This window comes from Lampetra fluviatilis, chromosome 6, assembly GCF_964198595.1.
Source record: "Lampetra fluviatilis chromosome 6, kcLamFluv1.1, whole genome shotgun sequence".
NCBI classification, from domain to species: Eukaryota; Metazoa; Chordata; class Hyperoartia; order Petromyzontiformes; family Petromyzontidae; genus Lampetra; species Lampetra fluviatilis.
In genome coordinates, this window is record NC_136280.1 from 3,492,808 (window position 1) to 3,507,871 (window position 15,064).

Sequence of the window (15,064 nt, forward strand, 5' to 3'; positions counted from 1 at the left end):
TACAGGATAAAGACGAGCCCAGCGGATGGCAGCACCCCCCCCCCCCCCCCAGCTTTAACTTGCAAGGCTCGGAGTTCCAATACAACCGGTGCCATCGTCGTGTTGGCACGAGACCGCCGTGAAAACTGGGAAATCGGGCGGTCGTGGTGGCGGTGGGCAATGACGTCCCGGGATCTGCGAGAGATTCGCTAACGTGGAGCTCGGAGACCCCTCTCACAGAGAGAGAGAGTGAGGAAGAGAGACTGGCACGCCGTGCCGGCCTTCAAGGAGCAGTGGGCGATGGAGGAGGCCGTGTGCTCGGTGGCAGATGACGGGGAGCTCTGCATACTGATATGAGCTACCTGTCGGAGGCCGTCGGACTGCGAGAAGGGCTGCGTGCAGAACGAGGGAGAGCGAGAGAGTGAGCGAGAGAGTGAGCGAGAGAGTGAGCGAGAGAGTGAGCAAGCGAGAGAGTGGGGGTTTACATAAAGCAAAGTTATTTAAAAAAAAAAATACGAAATGATGAACGAAGCAAAGTGAGAGATGAGAGAGAGAGACGAGAGAGCGAGCGAGAGAGTGAGCGAGAGAGTGAGCGAGAGGTGGGGCTTTACATGAAGCAGAGTTTAAAAATGTTAATTAAAAAAAAAATTACGAAATGATGAACGAAACAAAGTGCCGACTACACCGAGCATCTTCTTGTTTCCACTGATCGTAAAAAAAGAAAAAAATGAGAGCGAGGAAGAGACGCTGGCATCAGACTCAGAGGGAGAGGGAACAGAGAGGCGAGGATTGGAGAGAGCGGTGGGCGCCGATGAGGGGGTGTCGCTCAAGTCAGCCAAGAGGGAATCCTCACTCCAGGACGAGCGCGGCGGCTTCGCGTTCACGAGCGGATGAAGTTCACAGCATCGGAGCCTCCGTAAAGAATTGGCACGTGCTGTTCACGTGACAAACCTTACCAATTGGCTGTGTCGGTTGGTGGCGGGTTTAATGACAGATTAATATATTTACGCAATCTAACCGAAAGAACCTGTATTACGGACGGATGATATTGCGAAAGCTCTACTTATGTGTTCAACTGGAGCCTCCCTCGTGAACCGCGGCGCTCTTAGCGTAGCCAGGGCGGCGATTCGCCGTGAAGCAGCGACGGTCGCCGCTCGATGCGACAAGCCGAGATTGGAAGCGAGGCGAGGGGGTGGGCAAAATCTACGTGCGGCACGGTGATGTTTACGCAGTGCTAACAACTCGGGCCCGGCTCCGATCGCTGACGACACCCAGAAGGTCGGAACCAGCCCCGAGCATTCGCCTACCGAGGCAAAGGCTGTGATGAAACATTATCCCGAAAAGGTCCAGGTCGACGGATTGCAATATTTGTTTGAATGTGGAGACGTTTTTTTTTACCTTTGTGCCATGTGCTGTGAAGAAAGAGCCGTTGCCCGAAACGTCACCGATTACATACATTTTTCATTTAAGGCCACAGTCTTATTGACGAACGCGTGAAGTTTTTTTTCGTCGTTTTCCTCGGTATTTGTGACCCATGGTGCCCCACAACGGTGCGTAACGAGCCTCTTAACGCCGCGCTGTTTCACGCCGATGGTGCCCACAGATGAAATGGATGGCTCCTGCCCCACTTGAATGTCTCCCCCGAACGCCAACCCTCAAGGTCTGCCGCCGCCGCGGCCGTGCATCTCACTCCCACACACGCACTGCGAGTGCGCGGCCACGAATCCCAAACCATCGACGCACATCGTAAGCACCACGCCGCCACCGCCGCTGCCGCCTGATGCCAGCCTCTCTTCCTCTCTCTCTGTCCGATGCCACTCCGTCAAAAGGAGGAAAGGGCGAGGTCCACTCGCGCTTCCGAACAGACAACCGAGTGGAGAACGAATCTAAGATTGGATCTTTAACCTGCTGCTATTAAACCGTACGAAAGAAGAAGACGCAAGCTACACCGCCGTGGTCATCCCCTCGGGCGCGTTTGAGTATTTCACGTTGTGAGCAGTCTTTAGTTTTTGGTCACGCAGCTGTGCGCACGTACGTGTGTACGTTGAACTTCTTTAACACAGTACCGAGCCAACCGTGCTAATCGGAGGTGCGGTGTGAAGGACAACGAACTAAACGCAAAAAAAGCAGTTCTAAGGAAATGAGTTTTCAATCTAGATGATAATTTAAAAGTGCACAGCTCCAGTGGCTTCCTAAACATCGGAAAGGAAGAGCGTTCCAGACGGCCGCAGAAGCGCATCCGAAAGCGCGCGATGCGGTGACCGTCTTTGTTCAGTGGCGTGCCGGCTACCAGCGACCGGGTAAGGTGACACCTACATAAAACTCACTCCGCATTAAGAAAGAAACCCGGTACTGCATTAGAATCTCCGGCGACGCATTCAAGTTGGAGCAGACATCGCCACCGAGGTGTGCCGGTGAGAGCCCGACACGGCCACTGTGAAGGTCTCAGCCGCTCGCCCCGCCCCCGCCACACTCATCCGGACAGTTTTCTTCTTTTTGTTCCATACGACTCATGAAGATGCAGAGCAACGACTACAATTTCATATTCCGGTGGTCAAGCCAGATGACGGGAGCCAGGAGCAGCGTTGTGGATATCTCCGTGATGTCTCGCATTTGTGGATCGGGGCATTGCGTCGTTATACGTTGTACATTCTATTTCTGTGTGACCGCAGGCGCACGCTCCTGGAGAATTGTTCATTTTCCATTTGTGCAGCAGATGTCACCCGCATCTGCCGCGGTTTGCGCTGCGGACGCGGTTCAGGGTGGATCGTGAGCAAGCTTCGTGGAAGATAAAAACCCCCAGGGGATCTTCTGCGTTGGGGGAATTTCACAGTGGCACTCGTGAAAGGGGATGCGAGAGGCGGCGAGGAGAGGGGGAAGCTGCACTCGCAGACGCAGAACGAGATCCGCCCAGGTGCATGCGTTTTTGTTTTTGGGAAGTCCAAACTTCTGCTATTGCGCTTTAAAAAAAAAAATTTACTATCATCGTCATTTACAAAGGGGTTTGTGGGGTTGTCAGCTAAACATATGCAAATGGGATTATTTGACGTGCATGCCGACCAAGGCCCCCCGTTACCCACCGCCCACCTCTCCCCAGCTCGTCTCTGGAGAGAGAGGGGCCAGCGATCGCTCCGAGGCGGTCGGCTCGCCCATCGTGGGTTTTTGTTTGACTCAAGGTCGCGTTCGTTCGCTCGCTCGCGATGACGGTGGCGGTTAACGCCGCCGCACTTCCTCCCGTGTTTTAGTTATAACCCAAAAATTCTAACCCCCATGGTTCCGCGAAGAGGCCGACGGAACCCAAAGGCGTTTGTGCCAAAAAACGCGAAGACGGCGACGAGGAGGAGGATTCCGTTTGGGAAACCGGCGCTGAAAAACCGACACTTTTTTTTTTACTTGCGTTCACTCCATTAGTCGTTTTTTTTTTTTGGCGAAGTATGGTCACGCAATCCCCCATGACCAGGGCGGGGGGGGGGGCTTCTGATGCAGAAAACTTCACCTGCCAGTCGAGCGACAAATTTCTGTAAGTTGTTATTATTATTTTTTCAATAACTTGCGGACTCCATTACAGTTTACCGCCCAGGAGGAATTTGGCCGATTTATCGGCCCTATTGCCCCGGGGGTCTGAAAATGAACGTTTAAAAACGAGGAATACATGAATTTTAAAGCACGTATAAATATTTTCTTACCACAGTTCCACTCTCGTACGAGGTTGGGGAATATTCGCGGTGGAAAACGGAGGCTGCTGCTTGAGCCAGATTCATCAGCTTTATTTTCAGTGGTTTATTATCCCGAGTAAACAACTCGCTTTTCAAGGGTAAAGAAGCTCGGAGCCGCAGGGGGCAGCTGATCCCTTTCACAATTACCAAGAACTCCCCGGAACTGGTTAAACTGCATTTGATTCGCGTTGTAAAACACCGACACTCACGACGTATGGGGAAACCTCCCTCGACTGCACACATCAAACATCATCAGCCATGATCGGTCGTCTGCTGAATGAACACCTCTCTCTCCGCTCCCTCCCTCTCTCTCTACTACTGCCTCAGGCGTTCACGATGAACACAAAAAGGCTCACGAAGGTGCCTCCTCCGTCCGTCCTCTTGTGAGCCTCGGGCATTCACGGAGATGTCGCAAGATCTCATGTGGCGATCACATTTCTTGTTGCGGACTTGATGCGAGGCGACTGTCAGAGATTCAAATCGTGGCTAAACGCAGCCACCGCTCAAGATTCTTTAGGCTTAGGGTGGCGGCTCTCAGGCCTTGCTCGTTTCACGTGGCTATGAATTGACTCGCGACCGTAAACCGACGTCTTAAGTGGTAAATCCAACTGCAGGCTTCAGAGGACAGCCGTTGAACCCCAGTTGTGTCGTTCGAGAATGTTCACAGCGGACGCGAGTTCACACAGACTCATAGGCTCAAAGAAGGCCCATAGACGACGCAAAAAGACCTATAGATTCACACAGAGACCCATGGACTTGCGCAGTGACCCATAGCTTCACCTAGTAGCCCACGGACTCATATAGAGGCCCACGCACACATGCAGAGAAGCATGGGCTCATACAGAGAACCATAGGCTCGCAGAGACCCATGGACTCATGCAGAGGGCCACGCACACATGCAGAGAAGCATGGGCTCATACAGAGAACCATAGGCTCGCAGAGACCCATGGACTCATATAGAGGCCCACGCACACATGCAGAGAAGCATGGGCTCATACAGAGAACCATAGGCTCGCAGAGACCCATGGACTCATGCAGAGGGCCACGGGCTCACGCAGAGAACGAGAAACTCGCACACGCACGAGCTCACGATGTGTTCCACTGTTTTTTGCGGTGTCGTCGCGGGCACATTTAGGAGACTCCTTTATATTCCAGTCGGTGGAGAAAAGGTGGAGACGGCTTCGCCCGTGCCCACTTTTGTGAACGATGCCAGGTGAGCCGTGGCAGTGGGGAGCGGAGTATTTGCACGAACCTCTGCTTTTACGGCGCAGCCAACATGATCTTGCGCAATTCTGTTTGAAGTCGCAATCTCGCACGCCTGGGCTGAAACCCGTCTGGTCCCTCGTAATGCGGAGGAAATGACGCCTCTTCGCTCGGAGGGCACCATGCCAAAAGTTGCCCACCCCCCCCTTCTGTCACGCTCAGTTGTCTCTCTGGCTGCGGTGGTGAGATGTTAACTACCTCGCCTGGTATACAGGAGGTCGTGGGTTCGGTCCCGACCATAACGCCTGCTGTAGTATATATTTGGAGTTTGCGTGCGTCTCTCTCTCTCTCTCCCGGTGGCCGCGTGGATTTTTCTCCGGGGTTTTCCTTCCATATTTAGAATCGACATCACGCGTTTAGAGTATTTGGCTGCTCTACATTTGCACGTGACGATGATAAGCCGCCACATCCTTGAGCTATCATTTGTGATGGTCCGCCTCTTTCCTCGCCCTCCTCCACTCCGGAATTCCCTCCCTCTCGTGTCTTGTTCTTTTTTTGGTACCCCCGAATTCTCATGATAACCTCGCTCGATGCAGTCAAAGTGTTTGACTGCCGATCTGTCGCTCGCCACCGTGCGTACGCGTTGGGTTCGGCTACACATCATTCAAAAGACACAGCACAAAAAACCCAACATCCGTTTCTCACTGAATATTTTCCGCACCACTGGTGGACTTGCAGCGAGTACACCGATCACTTGACACCACAGCCAGCTATATAGCGAGAGCCACCCATAGCGAGAGCTACGGCTGGCTGTGGTGTTCTGGGTGAGGAATTATTTTCCAGGTCGCTGGCCCCGAACAGACCCGGCTGAACGAACGTATCCGGTCGAGGGCCGCTCTACGACGTACGATCGTTGGACCTGGCGCGATGCGCGTGGCGCACGTTTTCTGCCCTTGTCCTTCCCGTTTTGACTTCGCCGTCCGCGACTTTTTAAATCGCCGTCGCGTTTTCTCTGTGTTTTGCTGTTTTTGTTTTTTACGCTTAGCTTGGCAGTGTTCAGCCGCTTTTCCAAGAAACCGTAAACCTCGAAACCCCCAACCCCGCTGCCGCCACGCTCGCGGCACCGCGACAAAGAGGCGGGGGGGGGGAGGTTGGTGTGGTTCGGTTGAGAAATTCCGTGGAAAGCTTCGATAAATGGAAAGCGCAAAGATGAACCTAGCTGGTCGCCGCGATCACCGCCGACTCTCGCCAAAGGCAGACGCGGCTCCTTGCCCCCCGCGTTCTCGGCTTTGTAGCCGCGAGTCTCGACGACGCGACGTCCCACGGACTGGGGGAGCTCATTCGGGCGCAGCGACCCGTGGGCCACGCGGTAACGACCCCCGACCCGATGTCGACTGGGAACAGGGTCAATAAAGATTCCGATTCTGATACCCCCCCCCCCCCCACGAAAATCACATCGCAGAGAAACCTGAGCAGTGGCAGTTATCACCACCCCGTTATTCTCATCGGAAATGCGTTCGACGTCCGCAAAAGTTAAACCATGACGGCCCCCCCCCCCACCGCGAGGCAGGTTCATCCACAGGGAGAGGCTTATCTCTTCACCGTTGCGGTCAACGAGACAGACGTCAACATTTTTTACGTGGCAGGAAACAACCGATTTGACACCTCAGCTTGGACGAGCTCTGCAGGCCGCCGACCGTTAGATGTGGCGGGATGGTGAGCGATGGCCGACAGCCTTTGGGAGGCCTTTGTCCAGCAGTGGACTTACAACGGCTGATAAATCGGGCTTGGACTGGACATAGGGCAGCCCAGGCAAAATGCTCGGTGGGCCGGTGCGGGGGGCCGGGTCGGTCTGTGTGGGAGAACTTGCAAATGTAATCAAAGTGTATTTTTATTTATTAAAATATTTGATCACCTCTGTGTAACGCTTCATTGCTTATTTACGCTCTCAGTTGGCATTAAGTCCCCATATATTCGGCAGCCCTGAAGATTTTTCCTAACCGGCATCCTAATTTGTTTTTGGGACCCAGCCCGAACGGGCCCAATGAGATCGCACGGCAAAATCACGCTCACAACGTCGTCACTGGGCAACAGAGAGCCACTCCATATCCCGAATTTGGGCCGGTGCGTTTACAAATGCCTGGGCCGACGTTTAGTCCCAGTCCGTCACTGCTGATAAAGGCGGCGATAGAGATGATGATGATGATGATTATGATGATGATGATAATGAGCTGTAGTGATTTCAGGAACCCGGGATACGAGGTACCAACCTCCGATTGCGACAGAGAGATCGGCACCGATGCTATAGATGGAATTCGCTCGTTATTCACGAACTTGCTGTCCACGATTTTGGCTCTCTGCGAATTGCATCTGGAACTCTACACAACTACTGCTGCGTCGAGAGAGAGCGAAAGAAAGTGACGAGAGAGAATGTGATGAGATACTTTCACATTGATTTATTTTAATTTACCCATTTTTATTTTTGTGTTATTATCATTTTCACGTATTTCATAGCTTATTTGCGTATTTATTTTAGGCAATTCATTTCGTAGGCCAATATCGTTGTCCACGAAATTTGCTATTCCCTCGCGGTTAACGAGGGAGTACAGTCTACGTATGTACACATATATATACACACACACACATCTACCCGGGAAAGCTTTGCAGGGTTTCGTCAGGGTCCATGGAGCTTGCGAGGCTCTGACAAATTTCTTTACGCCTCCGGAATAGCTCCCGACACAAACTCGTATATCCCAAAATCACGGGGTTCTGAATCGCCATGTCAAGACGATAAATACACGACTGGCTCAGACAATGAGAGCAGAAGACTTAAGAGTAAAAATAAATTTAAACGCCAGTTTCCAGGCTACAATTTGTCGCCGCAATTATCAGCCGGCCGCCGCAATTACGAATAAACGCCAACGCCTCCCCCCCCCCCCCTCGCTCGCGTACGACTGAATCAGAGCAACTGGGTTACTATTTACCAACGTCACAAGATAAAGATCCGATTCTGATGTCTGTGATTAATAAGAGTTTTTTTTAATATATATAAAGGTGCTGTGGTGGCGAGATGTTGACCACATCGCCTGGCACGCAGGAGGTCGTGGGTTTGATCCTGACCCTGATGCCTACTGTATATTTGGAGTTTGCGTGTCTCTCTCTCTCAGTGATCAATGGATTTTTCTCCGGGTCTTCCGGTTTTTCCCTCCACATTTAGAATCAACGTGAATTCAGAGTATTTTGCTGCTATAAATTTCCACGTGATCAGCGCCACCTTCTTGAGTTATCGTTTGTGGCGAGGTCGCTTCTGAAAAAGAGCTATATAGTTCAGTGGGCCTCACCTGGCAAAATAAAAATAGTTCAGTTTCATAGTTCACTTATTTTACTGCCATTATCCTGGACTTCTAAGAAAGCGGGCAATCAATCTTTGCGAGGCATCTTTTGGCCAGCCACGTGTCGTTCCCACAACGCGCCTGAATAACTTCCTCTCGAGTCATGCCAAATATCTCCCCGCGGCTCTAACGACGGGAGGCTGCCAAGCTGAGAGCGCAGTTATCTCGGGCTTGGAGTTATGCTTGAGGTCAGGGTTAGGTTACGGGTCCAAATTAGTGTGGGGGTATTCCCATTACTTCCGAGACGTCTCGCCAACGACGGTGGAAGAGTAGGCCAAACAATCCGCGGTATGGTGTGAAGCTGGCAATGGCGGGCCTGCGTCTTTGCCGTAACAGTAAATTTGAACCGGGCAGCACCTTCCAGCAAACTCTCCGCTGTCGCTATCATTCGTGAAAGACAGGTCGCTTCTGTCTAAGAACCCGGTAATATAAAACAAATAGTAACGTGAGTTTAGTTCCGGGATCAGCAACCAAAATAACAAGAGGAGACATTTTTGTTCGAATTTCGGTCAAATAAAAAAATTTATAGTCAATATTTCGAGAGCCACCAACGCAACGTGAATAACGTCGCGAGCAGGCAATCCTTCAAAGAGCCGCGTGCGGCTCCGGAACCGCAGGTTTGCTGACCGCTGGTTTAGTTGGTAACGATCGGCAACGCCGGGGGGACTTGCAACCCGGTACCGGTTCCGTCTCCCGGCGCGGCAGTTGAAACGTCGGCCAAGTTTACCCGAAAACCCTCCACACCGCCCCTGCCGGGTTTGCGCTTTTGCCTTTAGTTCATCGTTTTTGAGATTCGAGCAACGGGGGAGGCCCGCTGTGTATTTTTGGGGGGCCCACGCACGACACCGGGGGGGGGGCCTTTGCCGTTTTGTTTCTGCAGCCCCCGCGCCGCAGCGGAGACGCTAAATCGTTGCCCCCGCTCGGCGGAACGCGCATGACCGCGGGCCCTGCACAAACAGCTCCTCGCGGCAAAGGCGCATCGATCAGATGGGGCGAGTTAAGACGTAAATAAATATATAAAGGTACATAGAAAACTTTGTTTAAAAAATATTTTTCAAAATCCCCAAGCAAAGATTTAAAGCTGCGCGATTTATACGCCAACGATCCTGGGACTGCGTCGTTTATTACCAGCGGGCCGGGGAAACTGTGCCAAGCAAAGTCCGTGCTTAATGTCAACACCAGACCCGGGATCGAATCCGGGTTTCAGCCGCCCCCGTGCATAAAACCGGCTTCTCAAGCAGTAGCAAGCTTGTAGCCAAACCAAATAAATAAATCTGGCCCGTTCATTTAATTCACTTTCACGACGATCCTTTGGCCCGGTTGACAAATCCGCGGACGGGCACTCTCCCTTTCCCCGAGGCGTGTGACCAGATGTGTGTGCCGCCGCCAGAGTGGATAGGCCTCACCCGTGGGGCACGTTCGGAACGAGTTTGTCCCCCCGACGTTATCCTTCAGAGCCGTCGCCGCTATCGGTGCGCTGCCGCTCGAATTTTTGGAGAATTGCAAAAAGCAAATGTCCCTCTCCTCGCTGACGTGACGCCGAGCCCGACTGCCGCAGATCGATAACCCGGCGGCAGACTTTCGGCGTCGCCGAATCAACGGAACCAAAAAAAATTCCGTGGTGGCGGCCGGCGGTGGCAGGGATGTGACGTTCGCTGCCCGGAGGTCTACGCGGCCGAGCGGACTCGACCGGCATTCGTTTGCGGTGCGTTTGTCGCGCAGGGCTTAAAACAAACGCTGCTGGGAGAAAATGGTACACTCCAGCCACATCGGACCAACGTTTTTATTTTAGTTCTAAGTGGAGATTTTTATCCGATGATTATTATTCCCTTCATCGTCTCCTCCTCTGCTGCTTTCCCCCCCGCCCCAACCCCTGGGGGTACGTTTTTTGCGTTTCCTGTGCGTTTGTGCGTTTTAGTTCGCTGTCCTTCCCCCCGGCACCTCCGATTAGCACGGTATAGCTACGTCCTGCGCGAACTAAATTCAACGTATGTACATCCACTCGCCCACACCATCATCGCCAACAACAGAGCGCTCCTCGTTTCTCTCATATGCGAGGCCAGAAAACTGCCTCGACTTGTCGTGCCGCTCACGCGATCGACACACGCATTGCCTTTAAGCTCAAAACTTCGATCAGAGAACAGCGTGTCGCAAACGTCCCGGGCCCCGAGGCCTTCTGCGGCGCGGTTACAGCGATGCGGCGCAGCTCTCAACCACCCCCCTCCGTGACACTCTGCTACGACGCGATGCATTACGGCACGGCCCAAGCCGTGCGACGGTACGGCCGGCGAACGACATCGCACCCCAACACGGCGAATCGGATCGCAGCAGCCTCGCCAGGTCACGGCGGCGCGCCCGACGTCTCGGCGATCCTCGCGCATCACCCACCTTGGGCGGGACGTAGAACTCGAGCTGGTACCCGGCGGCGGAGGCGACGGCGCCGCCGCCACGACCCTCGGCCCGGCACAGCAGCAGCCGGCAGCGCCGCCACCGCACCTGGCTGCCGCTGACGTCCTCCGCCACGACGTAGCTGAGCGTCCCCTCGCGCCTCACGCACCGCGGGTCCGAGCGCCGCTGCTGGGACCACGAGAACCAGCGGTAGAGCGGCGGCCGCCCCCGCTCGCGAGACGCCGACGCGGCGGCGGCGCCCGGGACGGCCGCCGCGGGCTCCTGGCTCGCCTCGCCGGAGTCGCCGTTGGCACACGGCCGCTCCCCGTCGCGGCGAGCGACGTTCGCTGCGGCGAGGTGGCCGCCGCCCTGACTCGTCCTTTTGCGCAGCCGGAACATGTCGCACACTCGCCGGAACGACGCCCTGAGGCGCGAGGGCGGCTCGGGGCCGTAGCCCCTCCGCAGCGACGACGCCTCGTCCGAGCTCAGCGACTTGGCATCGGCGGCGGAGTCGGCGCCGTCCCGCGCCTGCTCCGTCGAGGACGGCGACGGCGGCGCCGGCTCGGCGAGCGAGCGCCGCTCCGACGCCGGGTAGACGTCGGGGCCGCCGCCGCCGCCGGCGGGGCCCGGGCCGCGGGGCGGCAGCGGGTCTAACGAGACGCTGTCCCGCTTCGTCGTGAACTCCTGCGACGTGCTGCGCCGGCGCGACGCCGCCATCTGCGACGCCGCCGCCGCCGTTGCCGCGCCCTCCCGGCCCGAGAAGTCCGACCCGACGCTTCCCCTCTTCGACGCCGCCGCCGCTTCCTCGGACGCCGCGCTACTCGCGGCCGCCGGGCTGCCGCCGGCACCGCCGCCTCGTCCTCCTCTCCTGTCGTTGGCGCCGCTCGGTCGGCCGACCTCGGCTCGGAAGCGCTGCGCGAAGCACTCGGCGAAGATCTGCGCGAAGGTGGCGGCGGCGTCCGGGCCGGCCCACTGCGGGTGCAGCGCGGTGAAGGCGCGGTACTGCCCCGCAAAGTCGGTGGCCGCCTCGCGGGCGAGTCGCTCGCACAGCTCCCTCCAGGGCCCGTCCTGGGGCGGCCACGGCGGGGCCTCCCGCTCCCCTGCGCCACCACCGCCGCCGCCGCTCATCTCCGCGCCACATGAAGCACTCGCAGACTGCGAGAGAGGGGGGGGGGAGGGAGACGTCACGTCGCGGTCAGCACGGGGCCCGAGTCGTCGTCGGCGTCGGCATACGAACACAGAAGACGAACACAGAAGTATTACCGTCCTGCGCAGGGCCAGGATAAATCGGCCGTGGTTGCCGGCTCTGGCCCCACTTTCTGCAATTCTCTAGAAAACACCGGGAGGGGGGGGGGGGCAGACCCGACATGTACGGCGGCAGAAAAGCATTTTTCCAGCGACGTAATTCGCGAACCACAAATTCTGGCGGCTGCCGGCAAACAAACTCCCCAGGTCGTGAATTTCAGCGCGACTAGAAAAAAACGCTGCGCTCCCTCGGGAGAGTCGAGCGTTTCCCCACAAGTTCTCTCTTAGTGATGATTTAGTCAGGACTCTGCGCCCAAAGGAAACGCACACCGCCTGGCGAGGAGCGACCCCGTTACGGCAGTGAGCTGGTTGTGTACTTACTTACTCACCAGTAACATCCCAATAATGCATAGAGCATGAATGTTTGAAACGCATTCAGATAATAAAATAAATAAACAAACAAACAGATTCCTCCGCTGCCGCTCGGAACACTTCCACAAACAGAGGAGGCCCCGCGCGAGAAAATGAATGAGAAACCGGTTTCCTCGCGTCTGCCGGTCTTTTCACCGGCAACACGCGGACGGATGTCAAATGAATTTGCAGCAAAGTAAAGCGCGCGGGCGGGAGCGACCCTTTATAGCGCGCCCACGTGTGTCAAAAGGCAAAACCCGGCACTGCCCACTTCCTCCAATTCGTGGAGCCGAGGCCGCCCGGCCTTTCTGTGAATCGTGGAAACCCGAGCGGTGCAGGTGTGCCGCGTGCGTGCGCGACGGAGCGAGCGAACGGAGAGAGCACCTGAACGGGCGAGCGAGCGGACAGACGGGCGGACGAGCGAGCGGGCGGTTAGGCAGAGGGCGGCGAGCCAGCGAGTGACCGCCGCGTTGAACGGCCGTAATTGAACGGCGCGAGGTGGGGGGGGGGCGGTGCTGGGGGGGGGGCGGCAGCTGTGGGCATCGTGTGGAAACGCGACGGAGGAAGATGTAAGGGGATGTTCTTTGGTTTCCTTATTTGAGCTCCGTTCACACGCGAACAGAGCTGACACGCACGCACGCGCGCGCACACACACACATTCACGCTCCACCACTTTCCTGTGTTTTAGATTACGTTCGAGACACTGTGTGCGTGTGTGTGACTGTTACAATGGGGGGAGCGGTAGCGTAGTGGTTAGAGCACTGCGCTGTGAACCCGGCAACCCCAATTCGATTCCTGTTCACGGGCAACACTAGTGACGACTATCTGAACCGGTCCTGGGCCTAGCCTAGGTCGACTCAGCCTCAAATGAGTAACTACTACGGTGTGTAAACATCGCCACTGGAGAGACAAAGGCGGCCGGGCGTGGTGCTGGCCACCCACCCCCTCGTGTGCTGTGCCGGCCTTCATAGGTGCTACTAAGCAACAGCGCTTGCCCCAACAGTCTGTTAAGGCCATGAGGATCTTTGACTCTCTTTGTGCTGTTACGTAATGGTAACAGCACACACAGACACAAACGTTTGGCTCTCACAGTGTTCACGGATGGCGCCTGTCCAAGACGCTGTCGTTACACAAGTGGCACTGCTTCATGAAACTCGGACAAATGTAGAGCGGCACTCGACAGGGTTGACTTTTCATCACAATGAGCTCATGCTACTGGGAAACATTAATCCGCATGATTAATCCTGTTGCACCATCAATTTTCGGCGAATATAAATTAATAAATAAACTTGATTTGTAACTGTACACGCGTATTGATGAGTATAGTGCAAAGGCGAGACGGCGAGAGTTAGCGTTTATGTCAGTAGTTACCAAGAAAAATCCCAATGAACGATGAACACATTTCGTAACGCAGCGCAAGGACTCCCCACTTCACGTTTCTCGGTACAGTGGTGGTGACCACGAACATCCGTACACCCGTTCCGCTGTCGCATCGCTCTCCGTAAAGAGGGCGGTTTCAAAATAAGCTCCTCGCGTTCTGAAAATGAGTTCGCAAAAAAAATCCCGAAGGCCGACGGAGGTGGGGGGGGGGTCACGGGGGTCACGGGGGTGGCGGGTGGCCACCACGGTGGGGCCACCACGGTGGGGTCAACACGGTGGGGTCACCACGGTGGGGTCACCACGGTGGGGCCACCACGGTGGGGTCAACACGGTGGGGTCACCACGGTGGGGTCACCACGGTGGGGCCACCACGGTGGGGCCACCACGGTGGGGCCACCACGGTGGGGCCACCACGGTGGGGCCACCACGGTGGGGTCACCACGGTGGGGTCACCACGATGGGTCAACACTGTGGGTCACCACGGTGGGGTCACCACGGTGGGGTCACCACGATGGGTCAACACTGTGGGTCACCACGGTGGGGCCACCACGGTGGGACCACCACGGTGGGACCACCACGGTGGGGTCAACACTGTGGAGTCAACACGGTGGGGCCAGCACGGTGGGGCCAGCACGGTGGGGTCAACACGGTGGGGTCAACACGGTGGGGTCACCACGGTAGGGCCACCACGGTGGGGTCAACACTGTGGAGTCAACACGGTGGGGCCAGCACGGTGGGGCCAGCACGGTGGGGTCAACACGGTGGGGTCAACACGGTGGGGCCACCACGGCGGGGCCATCCCCGACGCAGCGACTCCCGTGGCTCGCGACGGCCGTTCCGAATTGGAGACAAAGAAAGAGTGGTCGATGCCGCACGCCCGCAAGGAAACCCGTCGCATTCAGGTCCGTTGGACACTCGGACCTCGTTACGATTTGCCCGCGGCCCCCCCCCCCCCCCCGGGCGATTCCGCCAATTGTCGCGATTCGTAGAAAATGGCGCTTCAATTGGAAACAAAAAAAAATCGGGTTTCCCTTTTTTCGTTTTTGAGCTTCTTCTTCCCTGTCCTCTGGTTCTCGATCTTTTTTCTGACTCGTTTGCTGCACTTTTGTTCGCTGTCAAGAGGCCCAATAAATCGGAATGCAAATACAGAAAAAATCGTCATCGATTCTTGCGCGCGCGACTCAACTGCATGACATCTTGAGCGGAAATTTGAATGGATGAGTCCGTCCTAAATGGACAAGTCGTAACGGATCAGGACGACGACGACAAAAACTCCACGTCGCGCGTTCCGCCGTCCTCCCGGTATGCCACTGCCAGCGTTTTCCCGCACGGGAGATATCCAATCGAGCA

The 15,064-nt window shown here is 55.9% G+C and overlaps 1 protein-coding gene across 4 annotated transcripts in view; it reads right to left on the minus strand.

Moving 5' to 3' along the window:
• Positions 1-15,064, minus strand: part of LOC144933053 (SH2B adapter protein 1-like) — a 78,121-nt gene that overhangs the window by 30,034 nt on the left and 33,023 nt on the right. For all 4 annotated transcript variants that reach the window (XM_078857533.1, XM_078857535.1, XM_078857534.1 and 1 more), the window contains exon 3: positions 10,679-11,833. In XM_078857533.1, the coding sequence (XP_078713659.1) occupies positions 10,679-11,806 (1,128 nt within the window). In that variant the 5' untranslated portion in view covers positions 11,807-11,833. The remainder of the gene's footprint in view (positions 1-10,678; positions 11,834-15,064) is intronic.